The sequence below is a fragment of the Myzus persicae genome, unplaced genomic scaffold (assembly GCF_001856785.1).
Source record: "Myzus persicae strain clone G006 unplaced genomic scaffold, MPER_G0061.0, whole genome shotgun sequence".
NCBI classification, from domain to species: Eukaryota; Metazoa; Arthropoda; class Insecta; order Hemiptera; family Aphididae; genus Myzus; species Myzus persicae.
The window spans coordinates 64,472-89,989 of record NW_019103164.1 but is presented as its reverse complement, the minus strand read 5'-3'; the positions used below and the strand labels follow the sequence as shown (position 1 = coordinate 89,989).

At 27.2% G+C, this 25,518-nt stretch overlaps 3 protein-coding genes across 12 annotated transcripts; 2 read left to right on the top strand and 1 right to left on the bottom strand.

The window, feature by feature from the left end:
- Positions 1–278: 278 nt before the first annotated feature.
- Positions 279–3,814, bottom strand: LOC111033913 (Meckel syndrome type 1 protein homolog). 5 transcript variants are annotated; one of them, XM_022314864.1, is made up of 9 exons: positions 3,716–3,814; positions 3,081–3,206; positions 2,700–2,907; positions 2,414–2,628; positions 1,717–1,927; positions 1,507–1,645; positions 1,051–1,185; positions 742–995; positions 279–652 (listed from the first exon to the last, which is right to left on the bottom strand). In XM_022314864.1, the coding sequence occupies exons 2-9, from the start codon at positions 3,155–3,157 to the stop codon at positions 410–412; spliced, it is 1,482 nt and encodes a 493-aa protein (XP_022170556.1). In that variant the 5' UTR covers positions 3,158–3,206; positions 3,716–3,814; the 3' UTR covers positions 279–409. The 5 variants fall into 5 exon arrangements, with proteins under 5 accessions (XP_022170556.1, XP_022170553.1, XP_022170557.1 ...); XM_022314861.1 differs by having other exon boundaries at positions 3,639–3,728; XM_022314865.1 differs by having other exon boundaries at positions 1,723–1,927; positions 3,639–3,728.
- Positions 3,815–4,004: 190 nt separating this feature from the next.
- Positions 4,005–11,067, top strand: LOC111033914 (serine-arginine protein 55). Of its 6 annotated transcripts, none has more exons than XM_022314872.1 (10): positions 4,005–4,189; positions 7,324–7,453; positions 7,597–7,667; positions 7,998–8,111; positions 8,313–8,400; positions 9,655–9,728; positions 9,792–10,001; positions 10,075–10,128; positions 10,395–10,490; positions 10,709–11,067. In XM_022314872.1, exons 2-10 carry the CDS (start codon positions 7,325–7,327, stop codon positions 10,794–10,796), a joined length of 924 nt encoding a protein of 307 aa, XP_022170564.1. In that variant the 5' UTR covers positions 4,005–4,189; position 7,324; the 3' UTR covers positions 10,797–11,067. The 6 variants fall into 6 exon arrangements, with proteins under 6 accessions (XP_022170564.1, XP_022170562.1, XP_022170559.1 ...); XM_022314870.1 differs by having other exon boundaries at positions 10,072–10,128; XM_022314867.1 differs by having other exon boundaries at positions 4,007–4,189; positions 10,069–10,128.
- Positions 11,068–11,319: 252 nt separating this feature from the next.
- LOC111033912 lies at positions 11,320–25,225 on the top strand. Its single transcript, XM_022314860.1, has 14 exons — positions 11,320–11,476; positions 11,548–11,708; positions 11,769–11,951; positions 17,648–17,864; positions 17,949–18,163; positions 18,223–18,408; positions 18,794–18,941; positions 19,025–19,213; positions 19,532–19,623; positions 19,733–20,126; positions 20,418–20,632; positions 22,799–22,984; positions 23,835–23,976; positions 24,899–25,225. Exons 1-14 carry the CDS (start codon positions 11,470–11,472, stop codon positions 25,051–25,053), a joined length of 2,490 nt encoding a protein of 829 aa, XP_022170552.1. The 5' UTR covers positions 11,320–11,469; the 3' UTR covers positions 25,054–25,225.
- Positions 25,226–25,518: the final 293 nt, after the last annotated feature.

Below are 25,518 nucleotides of genomic sequence, written 5' to 3'. Positions count from 1 at the left end.
TAATTATTTTAATCATTTGCAGGGTAGTGCACAAAATTGGGATATTAGTGAGTGAACCACAGTTTGTAAAGTAAGTACGCAACCTACTCCATCACTAGATATCTTATCTACAAATGTATGCATATATTGAAATATAAATTAAATAAGTTCAATATTCATATACTTTCAGAAATAAATTATAGTTTTAAATATGAAATTAGAATAAGTATAATTTTTTAAAATCAATAGACAATTTATAATCAAAGAGTTATAAATAAAAAAATATAATTTGAGCCATATTAAAGAAGCATAAATAATTTCTTATTAATAATAATTGTGTATGCTTAACATTTAAACATTGACTAGAGTAAACAATACGTGTGAATTCAAGTATTTTATAATTAGTAATAACTTAGTTTATAAATAGGAATTAATCATGTGATGGACTTAATATAGGCTGGCAAGCTAAAAGCATTCTCTGCCGTGCTCTTTTGAAACTAGCCATTACATTGTTGACACTTTTAACAAGTGCTTGAGCAGATACAATGTCACTTGTATTAATATTATTATTGTTATTCTCAATGCTTTTACAATGCTGCATTACATTACTTAATGTAATATCCAGTGTACCTCTATGTTCTACTTCCATTCCAAATTTACTCAACAACTTTTCCTAAAATGTTTAAATGTATACAAATATATTATAAATAAAAGTCAAGTGAGCATTAAAATAATATTATGGAATATTATACTATAATTTACATTGAAATTGGTGGGTACACTTATATAACTAGGTTCAGCCAATTTTACTGTTCCACCAATGAAATATCTACGTAAGCTATCAACGCAATTTCTAGATTTTGGTAACCACGCTTCTAATTTAATATTGTTTTTATATGATGTTGGTGTAGAAAATTTCGGAATTTGATATGATGCATAACCTTCAACTCGTTCCTTGTTCCATGAATCAATTGAATAGATAATAAATGTTATAAATGCAGAGTGAATAAGTTGATCTAAAGTATAAAATAAATACAATACAAATCATATTCAATAATCTATAAATTTTACCTTTAAGCTGATCAATTGTTTTTGGTAATATTACTGTTACATTGAATAGATATGAAAATATAGATGTCATATTGTCATTTCGTCTACACGTATGAGTGGTTCCATTGAGTGAATTAGTATTTGCACATTTCCATCCTATTGTACATAATTTATGCAACTTATTTTCAGTTTTGAAGTGGATTGATAAAATATATTATTTTAGATATAAAAAAACTAAGTATAAAAATAGTTTATACGGTTTTATATTAATTATGTCAAGTGTTATTAATGAGTAGCTTCTTACTCCAAATATGCATGTAAACTACATTCTATCATCACATATACTTATTGTGCGAAAAAGTACAGATTGTGTACATTTTAATGTGAAATAAAAAATTATAACAGCCCTGTTTTGGAGTAAAATGTAATTTGTGAGTTAATGATTAAAATACAATTTTGCTGAGTTTGAAAATTTACCTGATGGAAGATCAATAAAATAACGAATAAATAAATTATCATATTCAAATCCACTAGCAGAAGTTATTTCAGCAAATATTTCAATAGTATCAGTCTCTGGTATATAAAAGTCATAATGATCGAATTTGAGTAGATTAAACTATAACAAAAAACAAATGTACATAATATTTTATTTATGCATTTCAAAATTAAGATTTAATAATAATTTACATTTACAGAATCTGTTATCAGTTCTAGACTTTCATTTGATAAATTTTCTATCCAAAATCGGTACTCAAAACATGAATCTTTCACTGTACTTATTGGAAGTATATAGCCTGAACAATTGTTAGTCGTAAAATTAGGAAATATTGTCAAAATATGATTGTTTGGATTCCAATACAATGATGCCAACACAAGATTATTTCCTTCATTTTCTGTACTAAAATAATTATAACAAATGAATAACTTTATAAATATGAAATATTAGTTAACAAGAATAAAATAATTAGGACATGAGATTAAGGGGATTCTGGAAGAGGTGGTTTTCTATCTTTTTCTAATACATGAGCAACATAGAAATTAAGACGCATTCTATTTTCAATAAACCATTTGATTTAGTAAGATTTACTTGAGATCGCCATTTCCATATTTTTGATGAAATCCTTCTAAATTTTAATAACTGTTTTACTTCTATTTAAAAAAAAGTTAAAATCAAAATTTAAAAAATGTAGGAGAGCCAATCTCGAGTCCGATCTTGCGATCAATTAAAATGCGTCTTAAAAGTTTACTAGATTAATTGTTATGTTGTATATTAGACAACAAGAAAAAATCATAGCTTCTTATCTCTTTAAGTGTTTTTTTTTACTATGTAACACGTAAATTATTCATTGAAAATTTGATATTATTCTTTATGTAATTAATATACCCATTTTGTCCAAGGTCAAGAAGAACATGCATTATTTGATTGAAATATGGTAATCTATTGTGCAATTTTGAAATGTCAGATGGTGAATTATCAATAATGTTTTTAGTAAAAAAATGTACATTTTTTTTATGGTCTTTCATTAAGCTCATTTTCTTAAATGATTCAGTGAGTGTACTGTCATGACCCATAATGTCATGCAGAATTGTACGACCATTCTAAAATATAAAATGTTTGCTTCATTAATTTTCATATAAAAAAATATTTGATTTGAAAAATTAAACCTTACATGTTGATGATTAAATTCGGTTTTTAAATGGCTATCTAAAAGTTTTCCTTCAATTGATGAAGATGTTTCTTCTAAATCATTTTGATCTTGTGGCTCATCTGAAGTTTTTTCCATCCAATGAAATACTTTTTCAATTCTTTTTGTGTACTTTTTTTCGATCTCAGTATTTTTATGGTGAAATGAAGTACGAGAAATTTCTAAGCATATTCTGAATATAAAATAAAATAATAACGTTAATAACATTCCAACCACTTGCAAAATCTAGTTCAAACAAAACTTAAATTAGATTTAGATTTTTGAAGTTAATTGCATAACATAATTAATCAAATATAACAATAATGAGGTGGACACTATTGAAAATATGATATTATACTATATTACCTGAAATGAAAATGCTCTATTGACCCTTCACATCTATAGCTACCTACATCATAATCTATATCATCTTTATTTGACATTTTTCTTTCAATTCAAATTTCAAATTCAAATCTTAAATAAATTGATTTTCTGAAATTTTAAATAAAATTTGAATAATGAATCGATTGTTCTGGTATTATCAAATTCAATATCAATATCTATTGACATCATGGTTGTAAGCTTTGAAATTTAAATTAAATTATTTAATACAATATTCATATTCTATCACAAGCCAACAATTCAGTACTCAAAAATCAGAATACACAATTGACAATTCATTGTTTTTAAATTTTGAAATTACATAATAACAATTTGGTAATTACAAAATTTGTTCTCTTTGATATCGAAAATCAAATAACAATAGGCATTAGGCAATGGTAAAGTCCATTATTATCTAATGATATTATTATAATTAATAACTTTTTTCCAAGTTTAAAACAGTGTACAGTAGCTACAACAATATTGCGCTTGTCAGTGAAGATAGTGAAGATTCTTCAGTTACAGTTCCGTTTTAAGATATACCTTGAATCGTGGTTTGGATCATATTATAGACAATATTCTTATTCTACGCTTTATTCCTTGATACTGTTACTACTTACTGTTCATAAAAATTGTATATTATGATCTCATCTATATGGGCTATCGAATCTAATCTGTGTTTACAACTTTAATTCAGGTACATGCATGTCATGGTAAACATGGCTAAATATATTTAGCCATGACGGTAACAATCTCACTATAATTTAGTTATTTTTTTCTTCCAGGTACTTTCGGGAAAATTACCACTACGGCCCAATCCCATTCGTATAAACATTTATGAGCTCTTTGATATAAACATTTTACAAGTTATTAACTTAAAGCGCATGCGCTATATTGTTTATTTCCATGTACTCAAAAGGACGCTTGGTCGCCGATCGTCCATCGTCCATGCTCCGCCATTTTGTTACTTATTATTTGTTATTGCATCGTGTGTGAGTTAATACCAAATTCCAATTTTTTTATTCTATTTGAGTTTGATAAATTTGAGTTATACTGTTCTTAATTTGTTTAACTATCCACCGACATTTTTAAAGGTTTGTTTTTACTATTTTATTGATTTATCTCTCTGAAATACATTTGTTTTTATATTTCCTTGCCATGTGTTTTATAACAGTTAGGTTTGGCATACTATCTGTATTTGTACTTCTATTTGGCATTTACTGTTTAGCTCTTATATTTCACATTAACACAAAACGTTTTCATAGTAAAATTTCTTATTCACTTTTTGACAGAGAAACGTTTTTACATAATATCTGTTCATCATTGACTTAGCGACTTAGCGGGTAGTTACATCTGAACACGTTAACTCTGTATTTACCTACCCTTTTAACTAAGATCGAAATACGAACTTGGTCAATGTGTAGAGATTTTGGTAAAACTGTACAGTACCTTAACGTAATATAATATTAATTGTAAGTATTTTACAAAATTTAATGCTTTAAAGTACTTTTCTGCTCGCTAATCGGTGATTATCTTAGGTACTTAACAAACATCAAATTACTGATCATTTTAATACAGACATGTTTATATTAAGTGGTTTGCCTATGCTTTGCTTTTATTTTCTAAAACATTTATTTACTTACTTATTGATAGCATTTAGCAATTACCAATAGTCTTAACAATCTGTTCGTTATTCATAAACCAATGGGTAATATACTATTTTATTTTATACAAATTCTAATTGTATTCAGTTGCAATACGGTTAAGTAGATCTTTCAGGGATTCTGATATTTTCATTTTATTTGATCAATTTTTCCAATACTAATGATAATGAATATATTATGTTTACTGCTCTTATTGTACAAATTAGCTAATTAATAGTTTATTAATTAAGTTACCTACCTATTTGCACATACTTAAAGTTAATAGTTCACATAACTATCCCAGTTAATCAGGAAAATAATGGACATTTTAATTATCCTTGAATTAGAACTTAATTCTATATAATGAATAAAATTTTTATTTTAGCCAGGTTTTCATATTACTTTTTTTGGGATCACCTTTTTTTAATAAAAAATGTTGACTAAATAGCTAGTGCCTAGTGGTAGGTATCCTTTTGATCACCATATTATTAGTTTTTGTGTCCTTAAAAATTAAGCTTAATTTCTCAAAAAGAATAAGTTTCATAGTAGGTCTATAATGTTTGATTTCCAACCTAATTTCAATATCTTATTTTCTATTATGCAGTTTCAAAATACCTACTTAATGACAAAAAAATGTGAAATATGTGTAAATAAATAACCGATGGTTATTGCGGATACATTTTTTGACCTTATTACTTAACAGAATGATATGTTGTTTATTTCATATTGTAATTTGGTTTCTGTCGCTTTACCTACTTTATTATGTACTCACTTTTAATGTAATAATTTAGTTACAACATAGTTATTCTTTTCTCTGCCAATTTTTAACTTCTTATTTGTCACGTATTTTAATATGTCACAAATATACATTATATTTCTCAAACCTTTGAATCCTAATGACGTCCGTCGGCGACACCACTAAACATTTTGACTAAATTAATTATGTAGATGATGGCTTTTGCTTTTGACAAGTTAAATTAAGAAACAGCTACTATTTTCTTTGTTAGTAATGTTACAATTTCTGTTTTTTTTATCTCTAGTATAGTTATTAAGAGAATAATTTCCAAAAATAGATAAGAATACTTCATTTTTAAACAGTCATGGAAGTTAAAGAAACTTATTATATATATTTATTTTTATACAATTTAATTTTCTATTATCTAGTACAGCGTTTCTTAAACTTTTGTATCCGTGGAACCCTTTTTTATGTGCTCTTTCACCGTGGACCCGCAACTTTTTTTAGCCTTTTTTTATTGAGCTCTTAACAATAAATTATTACTGCTCGACAATTAAAACCACTACATTGTTTCAATACTTTCAATGCGTCATTTTATGTAAGGAATATTTGCAATAAAAGTTTTAATTATGTGTCAAAATTTAAAATTTTGAATAAAAAACCACAAGTTTCGGGGAACCCTTGAGTGACCTCCGCGGAACCCAGTTTAAGACACAGTTCAAGAAACGCTGATCTATTACTATAATATGATTTAAGAATATATTCAAAGTTAAACACTGCAAGTGTATTGCAACACCTGCAAGTATATTATACATCTTTCATGTGATTGTACATATACAGTTATCAGTCGTAAGACTGGTTTCTTTTGTTTTTATAGAATAATGTTTTATATTATGACTGGATTAATGAAAATGAACGATAACTGTCTATGACATAACAGTCTAAAACAAGGCCTGACAAATATAATCACTGAAGTTCTAATCGATAATTTAAATTTTTTTATATAATTTGGAAACATGTTTAGTATAAATTTTTTTTTTATACTGAGATCAAACATTTTAGAACTGATAATTGAGAACTTGAATAATTCAAAAAGTTTTGTAAAATTTTTATTGTTGAAACATCAATTTACGTCATATAGTTCATTTTTAACAATTTTTTTTTATAATTTAATTTAATCTAGTCATGTTAACTGTTTCAAAATATTTTAAATACATTTTTGAATAAGTTCTTGTTAAAATCTAATTATTTTTTCAAATGTTTTGAAATTTAAAAAAAAAATCCGTCATATCTGTTTGTTTATAGTTTTTAATAAAAAAATAAATTTTTTTGTATATATTGAGTGCAAGTCAATTATATATAAAAAAATACTGATAGGAACAAAAGTAGTTTTATTCATCTGGTCTTTCTGTTACGCTCTGTATAATGAAGTATTTGGTCTCAAATTGGTTGCACCGTATGTGTGTATAATGTTATTAGTTTCCATTTGTTACCCTGTCATCTCTGTTAGTCTCATTCTTTAATACACCCCACAAGATTAATTTTATAATTACGATAGATTCATTTATTAGTGCTGTTTTATAATTTATGATGTTTATACGGTGGTTGTTATCAGGAGCTGGGTAAACCTATTCAGCTGTAGAAGTTGTATCTAAGCATTTGGTGACTTACACCTAAAGAGGTCAAAATGAGTAATGGCACTAGGGTGTTTGTCGGCGGCCTGTCTCATCGCGTTCGCGAGAGGGATCTCGAGAGGTTTTTCCAGAAAATTGGCAGAGTCAAGGATATTGCTATGAAGAATGGATATGCTTTTGTGGTAAGTGTACATTAAAAAATAAATTATTTTCAGCATGGGGAGTGGTTCAAGAATATATATTGGTCATTTGCCTTATGGCGTGCGAGAAAGAGATATAGAAAAGTTTTTCAAAGGATTTGGTCGTATTAAAGAAATATTACTTAAAAACGGATATGGATTTATTGTAAGTAATCTTGAGTGTTTTATGTATGTTCGATATTCAGTAATATATAACAATACAAAATAGGTAATTTACTAATTTTAAGTATCTTGTTAGTACCGTATCAATTTTTTTACATATTTTACTCATGCAAAATAATTTTATAGGAATTTGATGACTACCGTGATGCTGATGATGCTGTATATGAATTGAATGGTCGTGAATTGAATGGCGAAAGGTATAAATTTGTATAAATTAAATAGAACAGATCTTATTACATTGTTTTGTCATTATTGTAATAACTATAAACTACTACTATTTCTAAGCTAAAAAAAAGCCTCGTGCATAAATTAATTATCTCAATGGCAGGTTGTATTAAAAGTTGATCAATATATTGGTTCATTAAAATTTAATGGACCAATTATGAACTACTGAAATGTAACTCTTTCACTGGCTATTCACACATTAATATTGTCAGTCCAACTTAATTGTTGTATAAAAATGGAATAGTTGATATTATTTTAAGTAAATATAAGTATTATGTTTAACACATAGCACATGTTTATAGAGTTTCTGTTGAACGAGCTCGTGGTACACCAAGAGGCAGTGATGTTTGGCGTGGATCAGGGAGAGGTGGTGATTTACCACCTCCTCCACCGAGACGACCTCGTCGTGATGCTAGGTATGTATTTATTAATTCAATTAGATGGAAAAAATAGTGAAGTAGTTATGCTTTATAAATCTTTGAATACATGAAGCATCTATACAAATTATAGTGTAGAGGCTGCTAACATAAAAAGGCCACTGCTATAATATTTTCATAATCTATATGTTAATATAACATTTTTTAACGTTGGTTAATTAATATGACTATAATTTTTAGGGATGATAGAAATGATAGGTATGGTCCACCAACAAGAACAAATTATAGATTAATTGTTGAAAATTTGTCAAGTCGTGTTAGCTGGCAGGTAAGAAATCATTTAGATCTTAGTTTGTATTAGGTTTATAATAATTATTTTATTTAGATTTGTTTCCATTTGATGTTTTAAACTAATTTTTTGTTTTGCCATTTATTAATTTTGGAGATTTATCTTGTTTATTTGAATGTCTTCTGAACTTTTTTTCACATATGGTTTGTTTTTGTGAGGTGCTGATAAACGTTCAATCAATAATATTATCTGAGGAAAGAGCCTGCAATTCTATTAAGGTTTAACAATATTGTAATAAATAGCTCTGCTATCTAAAAGAAATCATAAAACAATTTTGCCGTTCACTTTATTGCCCAATTATAACAATAATAATAATTAATTGTGTATTTTATATACTAATATTTATTTTTAGTACCATAAAGTGAATGGCGGTCTAAGTTTGTTTTAAGAAAACAACTTAATTTTAATCGTAATAAAAAAAAAAAAACATATAAAATACAAAAAAAAAAAAATGAAAAAAAAATGTAATATTATTTTTCTAAAGAGCCACCACAATGTGTTGGGTTCGATCGATGTCCATACCAATGACATTAAACGCTTGATCGTTGGCCGATAACATAAGAGTGGCACTATGAGGCACATAGGCCAATACCACAAAAGATCACAGTACTATATCACACATTCCATTCCGGGCCTAGGATGATCGGCCTAACCACAAAAGGTGTTCCCAACCATACAAGCCGATCAGCTGCCCAATTTGGTTAACCCCCCATTCATGTCGCCCCACACATGGTCCGAGACCGAGTCGCTTTTCAATACCATTCCATGTGTTTAAGAGGTATGTATTTAAATAATAACATAAACAATGTTTGGTATTTGTTAGGCTATTAAAATAAATTTTTAAACAATATTATTTTCAAAATATAAAAACAATTAATAACAAGTTAAGGATCTAGAAGATGCAGTAACGAAAAAGCAATTCTGTATCAGTCATCAAAACAACAAGGCCACACGATCATCAAAAGCACTAAAATCAAAATCAACGTTACCCATTATGTGTTAAAACATCTTCAGTTCACTAACAGCAAATGAGCACTTCCCATCACTAATTCATTTTCAAGTGAAGTCTTCCGAAAACAATCCCATTTTAAAATCGATAAATTGTACTTGGCGTAGAATAATTAATTTAGCAATAAAAATTTAATTATAATTTATATATATGTATTTGTATGTATATTTTCCATTGCTTAATATTGTATATTTTCTTATTCTTATTAATTTGTTTGGACATAGGATTTAAAGGACTTCATGCGCCAAGCTGGGGAGGTTACTTATGCTGATGCACATAAACAGCGCAAAAATGAAGGGTAAATATTTGAATAATATTTTAAAATATTGGGTATATATTTATTTTTTTTTTTTTTGTGAAGTGTTGTTGAGTTTGCATCTTATTCGGATCTTAAAACTGCATTGGATAAGTTGGATGATACAGAATTGAATGGGCGTCGCATAAGGCTCTTAGAAGACAGAAGTAGTAGTCGCGGTCGTGGTGGAGGCAGGCGCAGTCGTAGTCCTTCAAGTTCTCGTTCTCGTTCAAGATCCCGGTCTCGTTCACGTCGGCGTGTACGCTCTCGTTCAAGGTGAAATTAAATGCTTAAATTAACTTATTTTTTACATATTTTATGTACAATTATTATTTTTGATTAGAAGTAGATCACGAAGCCATTCCAAGTCAAAGTCTGAGTCTCGCTCGAAATCTCCTTACAAGTATGAGTGCAACTACTTAAATATTTTTTTACTCTTCATTTCAAAATTATTGTACATAAATGTTGTTCCCAATCGCTTTCTGTTATTGAGTTAACAATTCATTTAAACTTAAATTTTAACCTACAACTACCAAGTTTTGTATAAAAATATACTTTTAATAAACGTTTTTTTTTCGTTTTTTTGCATATATTTGAAATGTTGACCTTAAATGAGTTATAATTTATATTATAAGATTTTAAATAATTAACCATATGTTCACAATTTAGATCACCAGCTCATTCCAAATCACGTTCCCGTTCAGGATCTATAGATAAAAAGAGGTCTCAGTCACGCTCACAGTCAATATCTAATAAGCGTATTAAGTAAGTCCTATTACACTAAATTAACACATTGAAAATATGTTTGTTTTCTATTTTATTAAAAATATTGTTTTTGGAAAGGTGTGACTAAAAATTAAATGTTTACCATACCCACAGAACATAATAATTATCTTAAACCTAAAATTTACATAGAAGAATTTCAATGTAATTTGTTATTGATTTACTTGGCTGAATATACTTCAACTGTGTTTTTATTCTAGACGCGATTCACGTTCACCTGATGAAAAATCTCGCTCGCCGTCCAGAGAGAAGAATGGTGATGCCAGTCCACAGTCAGGAGACGATTAGAGATACACATTGAATCCTCTATTATTATAATTTTTTTTATATAACAATTCAATCTTTTTCTATCCAGTTTAACTTAATGTACACTTAATCTAACCATTTGACTAGGTCATTTTTATGTTCAATGCCGTAGAGATAAAGTACCAATTATCGATTTTACAGAACATTTTGTATTTGAGACTTAAGATTACATTTGAAGAAACATTCATGAATGTTGTGTTTGACAAAAAACCATATTCATATATGTAACAAAATGAATATAAAATGTATAATATGGTATTTTTTTTTCTTATAAGTTCTAAAGTAATCACTTATTTTATTTGTATGATGTGTGTATGAAGATTATATACTTATATTTAAGACATAATGTGTTCTATAATGATTAATTAATGGTATTCCCTTCCATTACACTGATAAGATTATGCATAATAATCTTACCTTCTTTCCTACCTGGTCATTAATTTAATACTTTAAGGTGGGGTCAGTTTCAAAACTTGTTTTTAATAAATACGTAGAAGTATAGAACCAGTTATTCAGCTAATAGTGAATAACCAAGGTTCATCTTGGCTGGCAAGTACTATTTACCAAATATATAGTTGTTATTTCATTCAGTTGAACTTATGCATACTTCATTACTTCCGTGTGAATCTTAAAATTTTTAAAACACTTGGGTACAATGAAAGGCAAGTGTTTAAAGTTAACTCAAAATAACTTATTCAATTTTTAAGTACAATATTTTTACTTTTGATTTTAGATATATTTTTTTTTATCGTTTGCTCGGTCTTTGCTGTAGTAGTACTTTCTGCTACTACTAGATCTCAAGTTAATGCTAATGCAAAAGACAAATTACAAATTCAAAGGGTGTCCGATAACAGTGTACCAGATTTTCATGCTTTTAATTGGAGACTATGCAAAGTACTTAAACAGTTTAAAAGTAATTTTCATGATAATCAAATTAATTTTCTTAATCAATAGGCTTTGCATGATGTTGAGAAGAACAATGCAGTTATATCCTCTATAAGTGTTAAGTTGGTGCTGTTGATGCTATATGAAGGAGCTCTAGGAAATACAGCTAAACAGATAGAACAAATTGTTGGAATAAGTGGTCGTAAGCAAAATATAAGAGAACGTTATTCACAAAAATTGCAATCGTTACAAGTAAATTATTGATTTAACATGATAATTATATATTACATATTCAAATAACACAATTTTTTGGTTCTGAATTGAAAGGTTATACTAATATGTGTTATAGTCAGTTGGGTTACACAAATTTTCGAAAAAAAATTTTGTTTGATATTTCTCATATGTATAATTTAACATAATACTACACCACTGTCCATACAATCTAGTACTGTGCGGTGAAGGATGCGAGAACAAGTCTCATTCTTTATTATATTAATTTAGTTTTAAAACATTTTGCCTGCAAGCAGCAACATTTATTCAGCTTACAATATTCTTGTTGAGGGGCCGTCTCAACATCTCGCGCGTATCTGCAGATCTGTTGTCTTAAAAACGCTTGACAACAAATTTACGTTCAACAGTTCTCATTAGACTTCAATTTTAATATTAGAGTGAATTTACTAAAGTTTATGGTAACAACATAGTCTGTGGTTTTAAGATATTTTAATTTTGAAGTGGTTTATAAGCGTATAACATTAAAACTGTAATATGCTCCCTATATTTTATTGCCTGTTAGTTATTACCCCTTAGACTTGATGTACTTTGATTCGCCCCCAATGTCTCGTATCAATCAGCTAAATTAAGTGAGAACTGCTGAAGTTGATTTGTGATGTTATGCACATGTAAAACGGAGAAAATGCTTGCGGCTGGTCTTAGGACTTCTTATCCTCTTAAGAGGACACCCGCAAGTGTTGCCTCCGACTACATGGAAAATTTTCGTTCACTAGGTTCAATGGTATGGTGTTAGTTTTGATATTAGAGTGATTTGACTTATCATCAAACTTTAAGGTAAGAACATTATCCGTATTCTCTCGTTGATTATTTACGAAATTTAATTTTGAAGTGAGTTTTGAGTATGGAAACTGGAAAGTATTAATATATTTAAATGCTCATAATTCACTTAAAAATTAACATATCGTAAAAAAACCAATGAGAGAACATAGATAATGTACTTACCTTAAGTTTGATAATAATACAAATCACTCTAATATCAAAATGAATACCATACTATTGAAACTAGTTAACAAAAATTTGGTATGTCGTACGTACCTACTACCTATGTAACATGGAGACAACACATGCGGGTGTGACGTTTTCTTAAGAGCTGTAATAATATATATTTACCTCTTTATTTGTGAGAAACAGTTAACAGATGGGAGGAAAATGGAACATTTTTTATTTAACAACACTAGCTTAAAATAAAAACCTTATTGGATTAATGATATAATATTACAATTTGCATTATGGGATTTATTAGTACATTTTTGCTAGAGATGTTCATATTATTTTTAAGAGAATGCTTGTTGTCTCCATCTTACTTGTGCGTATAATAACAATTTAACATTCAGCAGTTTTCACTTAATTTAGCTAAACGTACGACATACCAAATATTCATTCACTTTAGTAGTTTCGATTGTGTGTAGTTTGTTTTGTTATTAGTGTAACTTGTTATCAAACTTTTAGGTAAAATATTACCGGTGCGTCTGCTTTTTATTCAATATTTTAATTTTCTAGCGAGATATGAGCATTTTTAATTGCTAAATTTCACATATCCATATGTTGCTTGAAAAAAATAATGTTCATGTTGAAGTGTTGAAGTGTCATAATAGGTCAATAGACTCTAATATAAAATCTTAAAGCACTCAATTAAAACTAGCAAATGAAAAATGCTATCCGTACCTAAGACGGTTAAACCAATTAATTTATTCTGTGCAGATACTGAGACAACGAACGCTTTTGTAGCATCCTCTTAATAACAATTGACTTTAGTCGTCATAAACAAGATTTTTTAAAAATGTATCTTTGTTTTATCTTTAAAATTGTAGTATTTCTAAGAATAGCAAATTACAAGGTTCAGTTGTATCAGGATTTTTGAAGTTAGTGTTCTAAACAATGAAAAAACCTGTTTGAATTATAATATAAACCTGTTCTAAGAGTACATCTTAACCCTGGTTCTAATAATTATTTAAATATCAGATAAATCAATTACCACAATCATTTGTCTAATAAGCGTTATCTACTAGTGGTTCATAACTTTTGTCAGTGGAATAATTATTTTACAAAACATTTTTCTGGTACATTTTTTAAAATAGCACTTATTGAGCATGTATTACTAACTAAATAGTAATGTTTATTAATTGGTCATATTATCAGGACAATCGGGGTAATATTATAATGTATACGTTTAAGACGTTTGAGTTACCTATTGGTAACCAATTATAATAATAATATATCTAGACATTTTTGTTATTTTATTTATATTTTTGGAGAAATATATTATCGAGAACATTAAAATATCTGTTCAAGCAGTTCGGTAGATGCCCAGATTAAAATTTAAATCATCTAAAACAGTGGCGTAAATATTTGTATTATGTATTAGGGACAATTATAGTTTATGCGATAAGAAATGTATATAATTAGTTGCAATTTTTAATCTATGGTCTTCAAATATCCTTGAGCCTAGATACTAAGATCATTCAATATTTTTATAATTTTCAACAATTTAATCTTAAAAAATTATTTCTTAAATTTTGTACATCTATTTACAAAATATTTCGCAAATAGTTGAGTTTAGACATTTTGGTATGGTTTGAAAATATTTTTTGTATGAAATAAAACTATAATACCTTTTAAGTATATAATCGTATATGAAGGCTCGAAGCTTAAATTTATATGTATATGCTATTTCAAAAATATTCTCGTTGTTTAATATGCAATTTTATTCTATTGGATTTTTCGGCTGATAAAATTTTACTTTGTTTTTTACCCCATTTAATTAAACCTCCTTGGAATTGGAGAATTTCATAAACTACAGATAGTACGCAAATAGAGGGTAGGTACCTAAATCAGCTCTTAGAACTATAGAGGCCAGAGGGGCCATTTATCAAATCTCCTCGGAATGTCAAAATAATTTTAATTTTAATATCTTGAAAAATAGCAGTGAAATTGAAACATATAAATATTATAAAGCATATCTATTATATAGAAAATCTGGACCACTAGGTGAACTGTGCCTTGCAGTGCAAATATTCGCGGGAAGTTTTTTGAGAACTGATTTGAGAAGGTATTTTTATATTCATGGTCATATTATAGTCATGACTCATGGTATAAACCAATTAATTATTATGTACCAGTAAAAATTATTATTTATTGTTCTATAGCGTAGGTATCATTTAATGATTGCTTTAAATTTGAGATAAAACTATCGAACTCATTAATCATTATTGTACGATCATTGATTAAGTACTTCTATTCCGATTCTACTATTATTCAGGCTTTAGATCCACTGCAATTGAACAATACATTATAGGACTACAAAATACAAACGTCTAAGACATATTTTTCAATAAAGTGTGCGAAATATAGAAACCAAGCACTAGGTAAACACTTCAATTTCGATCATGTTTATGCAAAAGTTTTACATTGCTATAATTGAAAAATGATTTTGAACAGTACCTACTGGGCTGAATAATGTTTTCTTTAATTTTCAACGGCTATCTGTGTTTTATTTATTATTTAATGTAAAGAGATAAACTATTGAAAATATTAAATAATAATTTATTTACAAAGTACCATATAATTTCGATTTACGATATGATATGATATGCATTATATGTTATTTACATCTGAATTGCAGTGCTTAGAAGGAACTCGTTCTAATTATTTCGTTCAATTTTCAGGAACGTTTTGGAAACGTAGTTCCCTTTTCTTCGTATATGTAGAAAAATATTGGAATTTTGTTAATGTATTCTCAAAAATATAAGGAGTTTAAATAATTTTAGGGCAAACGTTTTTATAATTTTTTTAGAAATTTAGACAAAATTTTAATGTGCTGCTTATTTAATTAAACATATACAGTGTGTTTCTCTTTAAAGGTAATACTAAATAATTCTGTCCAGTGACATCAGATTGATATGCGGTTTTTGGGAGGAGATAGGGAATACATAAATATTAAATTCACATTTCTTGATGATTTTTACATTTTTAGATCTTTCCATGTTTCAATTTGATCCTTTTTACCATAACTCTTAAATCAAAATTGACTAAATGACAACGAGTTAAAGTTTCGATTAAAATTATTGAATTTTTCGAACAATCATACTAGAATATTATGAATTATGAAATTTCAAGTATTTTTTTTGTATCCGCAGGATTGCAGACATTATTAAATTATTTCAATTTAATATTGAGGAATTAATACCCACTTGTATCACGAAAAATAACAATAATGATAAAATTAATAATTGAAATTGAAACTTCAATTATAGAAGTGATGAGAAATAAGTTATAACAGTTAGGTTGATCTTTTCTTAGTAAATTAAACTTTTACGTATAATTGATGTTAATTAATTCCTCAAAATTAAATTTTATGATTTAACAATGTCTGCAAGCCTACAGATAGGTACACAAAAAATACTTGAAATTTCATAATTCATAAAATTCTATTATGATTGTTGAAAAATTCAATAATTTTTATCGAAACTCGTTATCATTTAGTCAATTTTGATCTTGGAGTTATGGTAAAAAGGACCAAATTGACTTAAACAATTTGGTATTCAAAACACCTGTTGCAAGTTATATCGCGCATGTACACACGGAAAGATCTAAAAATGTAAAAATCATCAAGAAATGTGTATTTATGTATTCCCTATCTCCTCCCGAAAACCGCATATCAATCTGATGTCACTGGCAGAATTATTTAGTGTTACCTTTAAAAAGAAACACTGTATATGACAATATAAAGATAATATTGACAATTTGACAATATTTGGTTTTACATGGAATATAATAATATATATATCGGCATCTATAATAGACTATCATCATTCACGTTATGGGTTTATTAACCAATTGAATGCGTAGGTAATGTTCGATAAACCAAAGTTATGTGAAAGTATTATTTAAATGTATTCAAATATTAATTTAACAATTTGTATAGTTATTTATTGAAAAATCTCGTATACAGTGCCTATATTTACTTGTTTTGCATTTGTAATTTTTAAATGTTATTTATTGTTTTTTGCTTGGTCAAAAACTTTGAAAAAATTAATACAAGGTTCCTCAATATTTGTTAATATACCAAATAAAAAATATCGTCAATACTACTATGCATTACTTAATGAATGAAAAAGTTATATTACGTGGTAAAAATAATTTAGATTACTCAAATGTAATTTAAATAAAAATATTTGAAGTAACGAGTAACGTAATTTTATGACTTTTTAAAAGTAATTTACCCAAAACTGGCATTTTCTATAAGTGGTATAATTTAAATTTTAAATAATATTTTCTCTACTGATCTATTTATAGATATTTTCAATTTTTTTTTATAAATATCGATAAAAAATTTTTGTTAGGTTTTACAAGGTTAACTGTACGTTATTATAACAGCCGTTTTTAAATATTAGAGATACCTATGATCACAGGTTTTTTTTATGATTTTTAATGTTCAAATGTTGACATCAATTTGCAAATTATTTTGTTATTAAAAATGTTTAAATGGTACAATTTGTAAAGCTAAGTATTTGAAAAAATTTAGGTATTCAAATGAAGAATAACAACATTTTTTAGTTACTTTGTCATTTGGCTTTATAACTTAAGTCAATTTTTACTTTTTAATTTTTATTGAGTTGTATTATTGTTCAATTTTAAAATTGTAATGTTTTACTCAGAGTCATGATAAAGACGATTATGAATTGGATATTGGCACTAAATTGTTTATGGATATATCAGTTCAACCAAAACCTGATTTTATAGAAACTATATCTAGGTGGTATAATTCAAGTTTTGAGGTGGTTGATTTTAGTAAACCTGTAAATGCTGTTCATTCAATAAATCAATGGGCAGAAACCCTTACTCATGGACGTATTCAACAACTAATATCTGAAGGTTTGTATCTAATTTAGTTACTATATTATGGAGATATATTATATGAGATTTAATAAAAAAAATTTAATATTGTGTTTAATTTAGCCGAAACTAAAGAAAGTACAGTTCTTCTTTTGTTGAATGCTATATATTTTAAAGGATATTGGACAATTCCGTTTAATAAAGATCTTACCAAAAGAGGTACATTTTATTTGAACTCGAAAACTGCTGTTGATGTTCCATTAATGACTGCTTACAACTATTTTAAATTATCAACCCTAGAATCACTTAATGCTAGATTAATTAGTTTACCATATCAGGTAAAATATGATTTTCAACATTTTTATAGTAACCTATTAACTTGACAATATTTTTATAGGGTAACAAATTTGTTATGTACATAATATTGCCTGATGAAATTAATGGTTTGGATGATTTAATTAATAGAATTAATCCATCATTATTGGGAGAATCGATAAAAAATATGAAAATGTTTTCTACAAAAGTTGTGTTACCAAAATTTAATTTTGAATATACATCAATTCTTGGACCATTATTACAAAAGGTTTGGCTTTTTTTAAAACAGTATTTTATGGATTCCAATCATCTGTATGTAGAAAGGTAAGCAAGATTTTCTAGAAGAAAAATTTCATGTGTATCAATTAGGAATAGTTAAGTACCAACTAGTATCCAAGTCTTAGTCCAATATGGGTTGGTACGTATTGCAGGTATGCTATACGTGTAACTTCTTAAATGCTTAAAATTGATCCGATGTGTATCGATACACTAAAATTTCTTTCTTGAAAATCTTGCTAGTAATTGAAGGACCTATATAATAATCAAATTAAAATAATGATGCTTTGTATTTATTTATAAAGGTAATTAGGTAACTTTGATGGTATTAATGTAATACTAACTTAACTAAATTATTTATTTTTACTAATTAACAGTTAGGTATTACCGATATGTTTGGACAAAATGCAAATTTAACAAATTTAGGAAATGATGGCCAATTTGGTAGTCTTATTGTGTCTAATATACTTCAAAAAGCTGGACTCGAAGTAAATGAACAAGGAAGTACAGCTCATGCAGCTACTGGTTTGTTTTAATTAATAGTTATAAAATATTAATTTAAATATGTGATTGTAGGTAATATTAATAATTTGTTAATTATATTATAGAAGTTGATTTAGATCACCGTTTCGGGGGATCAATTGACGCTGTTTTTGAAGTCGATAGACCATTTTTATTCATGATAGAAGATATTACAATGGATACCATAGTATTTGTTGGACAAGTCATGAATCCACTTTCACAGGGCTCGCCTGTAGTTTCTATTCCACCAGTTAATACTCCAACTCCAATAAAATGTAAATTTATAACTTTAAATCTTAAAAATGATTAATTACAATTTTTTAGCTTAATTTGAAAGGCTTTTGATCCCTTTAAAATATTTTGGTTGTATAATTGAGTATAGTAAAAAAATTATTTTTTCCAGTTTTATAATTAGGTAATAGGACTCATTAGTATTTAAATTCCACTCCAGGAGCAAACATTATTCTGATTATGTGGCTTTTAGGAGATTTTTTTTTTTAAGTCAAGGAACAATTAGTTTGGTTTATTAATATGTTCCCAACCACCAGCAGATTTAAAAATGTAAAATACATTGTATATATTATATATTATAGCCGTTGGAAACGTTGAGTTAAAAATGAAAATGAATTTTGAACAAGAGGTTGATTTCCAGCGGTTTAGTTATTTTGACAGAGAACTATTTCAAGTAAGCATGTTTTAATATTTAATTATTTAACATTTTACATATATTATTCATTATCAGAACTTTCAAAAAAATTGTAATTAGTATTTTTATTGTTTTTAATTTTGCATAGGAACTTAGCTTAAATCAACCAGATTCCAATGTTGTAGTTTCTCCAGCTAGTATTAAAACCATGTTAACATTATTATCAGAAGGTGCTCGAGGAGATACACTGGATCAATTAAATAGGGTATTACGTTTACCAACTGACCAATCAACATTTCATAATGTATTACATGCAAATCAATTATCTATGGAGAGTAGTATAATTGATTTAGTAGTTGTCAACTGTATCTTTGTTAAGAATAAGAACAGTATATCTAATTATTTCAAAGATACAGCGCAAGATAAATACTCTGCTAATATAACTGAAATTAATATTCTTAATATTGAAGCATCAGTTAAAATGATCAATAAACAAATGTTTGATGTTACACAAGGACTTGTAAACAATATAATTTCTAAAGGTGCGTGTGTTTTTGTATTTAAAATTTTAAGTATTTTAAACATTAAAAATATTTGCATTACTTAAATACATAACCAATTATAGATATTAAACTTTTAGATTCTGAGCAGATAAATGATTGATTTTACAACGATGTTTGTTTTTTTCAATTTATTTTTGTGTTTGGAAACACACTATAGTAGAAAAAATTCATTCATTTTCAATAAAATAATGGCTTTTTTTAAATTATTGATTGTTTGTTGTTTAAACAATTTAGGACATTGAATTTAGTACATTGAAAATAATGTTACAGATGATTTTGATGGAAACACTGAACTTTTATTGGCAAATGTACTTTATTTCAAAGGAGATTGGTTAGTGGAATTTAATGAAAGTAGCACTAAAAAACAGTGTTTCTACACAAAACCTAGTATGTGTAGTGAAGTCAGTATGATGAATTTACAAAACCAAATAGGATATGGATACATATCAGATATTAAGGCCCAAATTGTGGAACTTCTTTACAAGGTAATAAAATATTACAAATAACAATTAGAGAAGATAACTTAATTTGTGATAAAAATTTAAAAATAGTTATTTTAGTTTTTCATTGGAAATCAAATTGATTATAATTTATTAAAACAATAATAAGTTAATGTTTTTTTGTAAAAGGCAAATCACAAAACAATCTCAAAAATGGTATCAAAGTTTTTTTTTTACAAGGATGTTTAAGTTTTTTTAAAAGCTGTATTTAGAATTTAAAAATTGAATGTTATTACTTATTAGTTAATAAGCTTATTCATTTTTGAGAAAAAAAAAATTTTTATTTTAAAATTGTATATAGGTTATATTATATATTGAAAAGTTATATAAATAAAAATGTTAGTCTGACGTCATGCGCTTAGTTCATCAAAGCCAGCTTAGAAACCAATCATATGGACTTTTTTTCTGATCACTTCCGGGATTGGTGCATATATTCATTCATATAGTCTGTGTCAGGGTTTTTTTTAATGATTTTTTTCTAACTACACAAACTTATCCCCATTTTGATAATTTGTCTCAAAATTTGTTATTTTGTCTACGCAGACCAAACCTATGAATTATTAAAATTTTTTTTTTTTAATTTGAGTTATTACTTTTTATGCAATTTTTGTTTTAGAATATAGAATAAATACCATCACTAAATTGTTTTTTTTCATGTACCACTTGATCAAATAAACTTCCTTTTTTGCTTACCTTTCAAAAACGTAAACATTATTTTACATGCATGGAATTTTTTTTTATTAGAAACTACAAAATTACGATTTAAGCATTTAATATTTTAATGAAATAATGAAAATTAAATTTGTGCAATTTGTATTTATATTATTATCAATATCAAATAAACCATATAATATTTAATATAAATAATGATCCATTCTATTTTATCATAAAGGAGATTTACTTCGAGTACCACTTATGAGCTTTCCAAGTACCACTAGTGGAACATGTACTACTGGTTGAGAAACATTGACTTATTAATATTGTAGATATTTGTAAAATTAATGTGGTGATTTATGGGAATGGTGGCCAGTGGGAAGCTCAGGAAATGTTTTCTAACTATTAATTATATATTAATTTTATTTCATTATTAATACCAATTATTGTCTTATAATAAGAATCTTGTTATGCATTCAAAGTAACAAATATTTTAGAAGAATTTGTTTTTGCACTACAATTTACTAAAACTTTTTTATATTATATTATTATGACTTAAGTGGTTAACTCTCAACCCCCTTTACAAATATCCTTGTCACGTCATTGATCTAAATATTCTAAATTCTGAGATATGCAAATATCCAATTATGGTGCAAAGTTGTAGAGGTTAAGTGATGTAAGAAACCCCATAGCCTGGTTATATTTTTGTAGAACCAATAGCTTAATCTATCATCTATCCCAGAGGTTCTCAACCTTTTTTTGGTCCACGGCACATTATTATACATCACAAATTTTCACGGCACACTCACGCGCTTGACAATTACAGCAACTTCGGCAACTTTGCCGTGAGCAATAATTATTGCCATGAGCCTACTAGTATAACATTTATCGCGGTACACCTAGTCGATCTCGCGGCACACTGGTTGAGAACCACTGATCTATCCAGAATAAAAAATGTACCTGGTGGTCCGACTTGTGCGCAAAGGTACAGCTTTGTTCTGTTCTAATGCTTTGCCTCGTATTCCAGAGATAGTGGTAGAAGCATCTGACTGTTGCTGGCGAAAACTGGTCATCAATTAGTGCCTTTCTTATTCTGAATAGAGTATTTATCTACTTTTTAAATTTAAAACACAATTTACAATCTGTAGCATTTGTAATATTTGTACAATAAGCAACTATAATATAAGGAGAATAATTTATACGTTGACTTAGTATGAGAAGGAGGCTGTTTAGTGATATAACCCTCAATAATACCTTCTTATATATTTACTTAGTCCAAATTTAAAGACATATGAGTTGGTTTGTTTAAATAAAGTGTTTAGAACTTGTTAAAATTACTATGGAATTAAAAATAATAATGAATTACAACAATATTGTTGATTACATATTTACTACCTATAAAAGGTAACTGTAAATTGATGTGATGTTGTCTAGGTACCACATACTATTTTATTGTGTATAATGTACATTTTTGTTTTATATTTATTTGTTTTATAGGATACAAATTTTTCTATGCTTATTTTATTGCCGGATGAAAATACTTCAACTGTACAAGTATTAAAAGACTCACAACATAATCCTTTTTCTAAAATATTGAATTCAATTTATCAAAGAACTGTCAATTTGTATTTGCCAAGGTTCAAAATTAATTACTCGACAAAGTTATCATCTGTACTTAAAAAGGTATGGATATTATTATATTAAAGTTAAAAATTAGAATGTTACACAGTAGCATATCTGTTTTGCTTTTTTGGTAGATATCTATTGATATTGCTAAGATAAACAGACAGGTGATCAAAAATATTTATTCTGCATTCGGCCTGATGATAATATTATTCCTAATGAATTTCTGATGGGTGTTTCTCTTTCTATTCTACTTATTTCTTTATATTTAGTATATTTAGTATTTTATGATTGAGTATTTAATTTTTCTTTAGTGTTTATTACTCTGGTAAAACCATAATTTAATTTATTGTATGTATAAAATAACTCTGGAAACCTTTTTTAATATAAAGAAAGACATTTTTAACACATTTGTGAATATGTTACAAATATCTTTTACTATTTTACTAAAAATAAATTATATTATTATTTTACTATTATAATATACACTAAATAAATAGGTACCTACATAATTTTTAAAACTTAAAACTGAATATAAAAAAATTAACATTCATACAAAAATTCAAATGAATGAGTAAGAAATGTACTTTAAAATGATGCTACACATGTTTTAAGGCTATCTTTTTTTGTATTACACAATGTGTATTTTGTTTTTTATTTTTTGTTGTAATCATTTATTTGGTAATAAGGTACAACAAATTAAAAATGTTGTATTAAAAAAATATTTGCTGTGTATTCATTATTTTTATACTAGCCCTTACAAAGTAAAAATTTATACGCCTCTAACTTGACTCAATCCCTTTGCATATGCAATTGGCGTCACTCATTTGTGTTTTTGATTATCCTATATGTATATTTTATATTATTTTATAATTTTTTTTATACCATTTGTAATTAATTATATATTTAGATTGGATTAACATCAATCTTTAGTAGTAGCGCAAATCTAACATCAATATTTAACCCAGCAAAACAAGTGTTGGTAAAGGATGTAACACATAAAGTAACAATGGAAGTCAATGAAAAAGGCTCTAAAGCTAGCGCAGTTACAGGTATATATAATATGTATTATGGTTACCTATATAATATCCATGTTTGTTATATTAACTGTAAATAACCTAGGTATATATCGGCAATGATTAGGGCTCAAGATGTGTAGCATTTACATATTTTTTTTCTATAAAGTAGTTTCTATGAAAGTGTAACAGAGTAAGTTACAAATTAATTTTTAAAAAATTATTAAAAGGAGTAGAAATAAACATTTGTTGTCCTTTTTTTTACAAAAATTCGACAACTTCCATTGATGCTGCAGTTTTTCTATGACCATGCCTGAGAAATTTTGTTTTAAATGCACCCTTGTGCTGCCGCCTTGCTGTTGTAAATGTACAGATTCCTCATGAGTCATGACTAAATAATTTCTGTGATCCGTGTATTTTTATTTGATCGCTGTCCGATAAAATTCTATTGGTGTTTTTTCCAAATACCGATAGATGATCGGGTGTTATTTTTTAAAGTTTATTTTTAAATGGTAAAATTGTCTACATTGGTTAAAGCAGTACCCGAAAATTATTCATGTTCCGTGAGTGGAATGTGTCTTCATAATGTGGCTGAAGACGAGCTCAATATAAACTTGTCTATTATGTTATTTTATCAGTGTTAAAAAAACTTTAAACACATCTTTAAGCCATGTCGATATTTTCAAATTTGGAGCCTCTCATATGTGTGAGAAGTCCAAGAACCAGTCAATACTCGTTGGCATACATGAATTAACTACTTTTTTTCAAGTCTCTGAGCCCTAGATGAGTATATGTACCCCAAGACAAAATCCTAAATTGGGCCCTTGGTCTAGTCATCATTGTATCCTGCCCTTAAATTGTGTTTTTTTTTTAAATGCATATAATTTTATTCTAATATTAGGTGATTATATAATTATCAATTATCAATTGTTAATGCGCCTATATATTTATTTTGCAGTTGTTTCTGTTATACCTTTGAGTAACATACCTCAACCATCACCAGTGACTGTCATTGTAAATCGGCCTTTTGTTTTTTACATTTTTAACCGTGCTACTAAAAATATACTATTCAGTGGCCAAGTATATGATGTAAATAGTAATATTTCAAATTAATATAATCAAACTAATTGGATGTGACGCAGACAAACCATTACGATTTACGGGGTTTACCCTGCATCTTTACAAAAACTATATTGATGACCATCATCTAAACATAATTGTCATATTACTTTTATAATAATTAATTTCATTTTTAGTTTAATTCAATAAATAGTAATATTTGAAATTAATTTGTATTGAAAAAAATAAAAATAATTTGTTCTGAAATGCAGTATTTTCTAATTCCATTTCACACCTAAGGGCTAAGGCCTTACCGCTTGCTGAACAGTGAGTACTCGACTCTCATCTTAAGTTCACCGATGATGAATTCAATAAAACTATTATGAGCATTTTTTTTTTGCTTTTAGTACTTATCAAGGCTTTATTCCAGAATAGTTTCTATATATAGAAAAAAAGCAGATTTGAACGATCAATATTTTCAAAATAACTAACTCACTAGTCACTACCTATATTCTACAT

What these genes read in the sequence shown, in the direction of transcription:
- LOC111033914 (XM_022314867.1), top strand. Translation starts at nt 7,325, where the DNA reads ATGGGGAGTGGTTCAAGAATATATATTGGTCATTTGCCTTATGGCGTG. An exon ending in CGTGAATTGAATGGCGAAAG is followed by an intron (nt 7,668 to 7,997) that starts GTATAAATTTGT and finishes ACATGTTTATAG; the next exon opens with AGTTTCTGTTGAACGAGCTC. An exon ending in CGCTCGAAATCTCCTTACAA is followed by an intron (nt 10,129 to 10,394) that starts GTATGAGTGCAA and finishes TTCACAATTTAG; the next exon opens with ATCACCAGCTCATTCCAAAT.
- LOC111033913 (XM_022314864.1), bottom strand. Translation starts at nt 3,157, where the DNA reads ATGTCAAATAAAGATGATATAGATTATGATGTAGGTAGCTATAGATGT. An exon ending in ATAGAGCATTTTCATTTCAG is followed by an intron (nt 2,908 to 3,080) that starts GTAATATAGTAT and finishes TTTTATATTCAG; the next exon opens with AATATGCTTAGAAATTTCTC. An exon ending in TTTTATTGATCTTCCATCAG is followed by an intron (nt 1,186 to 1,506) that starts GTAAATTTTCAA and finishes TATGTACAATAG; the next exon opens with GATGGAAATGTGCAAATACT.
- LOC111033912 (XM_022314860.1), top strand. An exon ending in AAAAATTGCAATCGTTACAA is followed by an intron (nt 11,952 to 17,647) that starts GTAAATTATTGA and finishes TGTTTTACTCAG; the next exon opens with AGTCATGATAAAGACGATTA. An exon ending in TTGTGGAACTTCTTTACAAG is followed by an intron (nt 20,633 to 22,798) that starts GTAATAAAATAT and finishes TTTGTTTTATAG; the next exon opens with GATACAAATTTTTCTATGCT.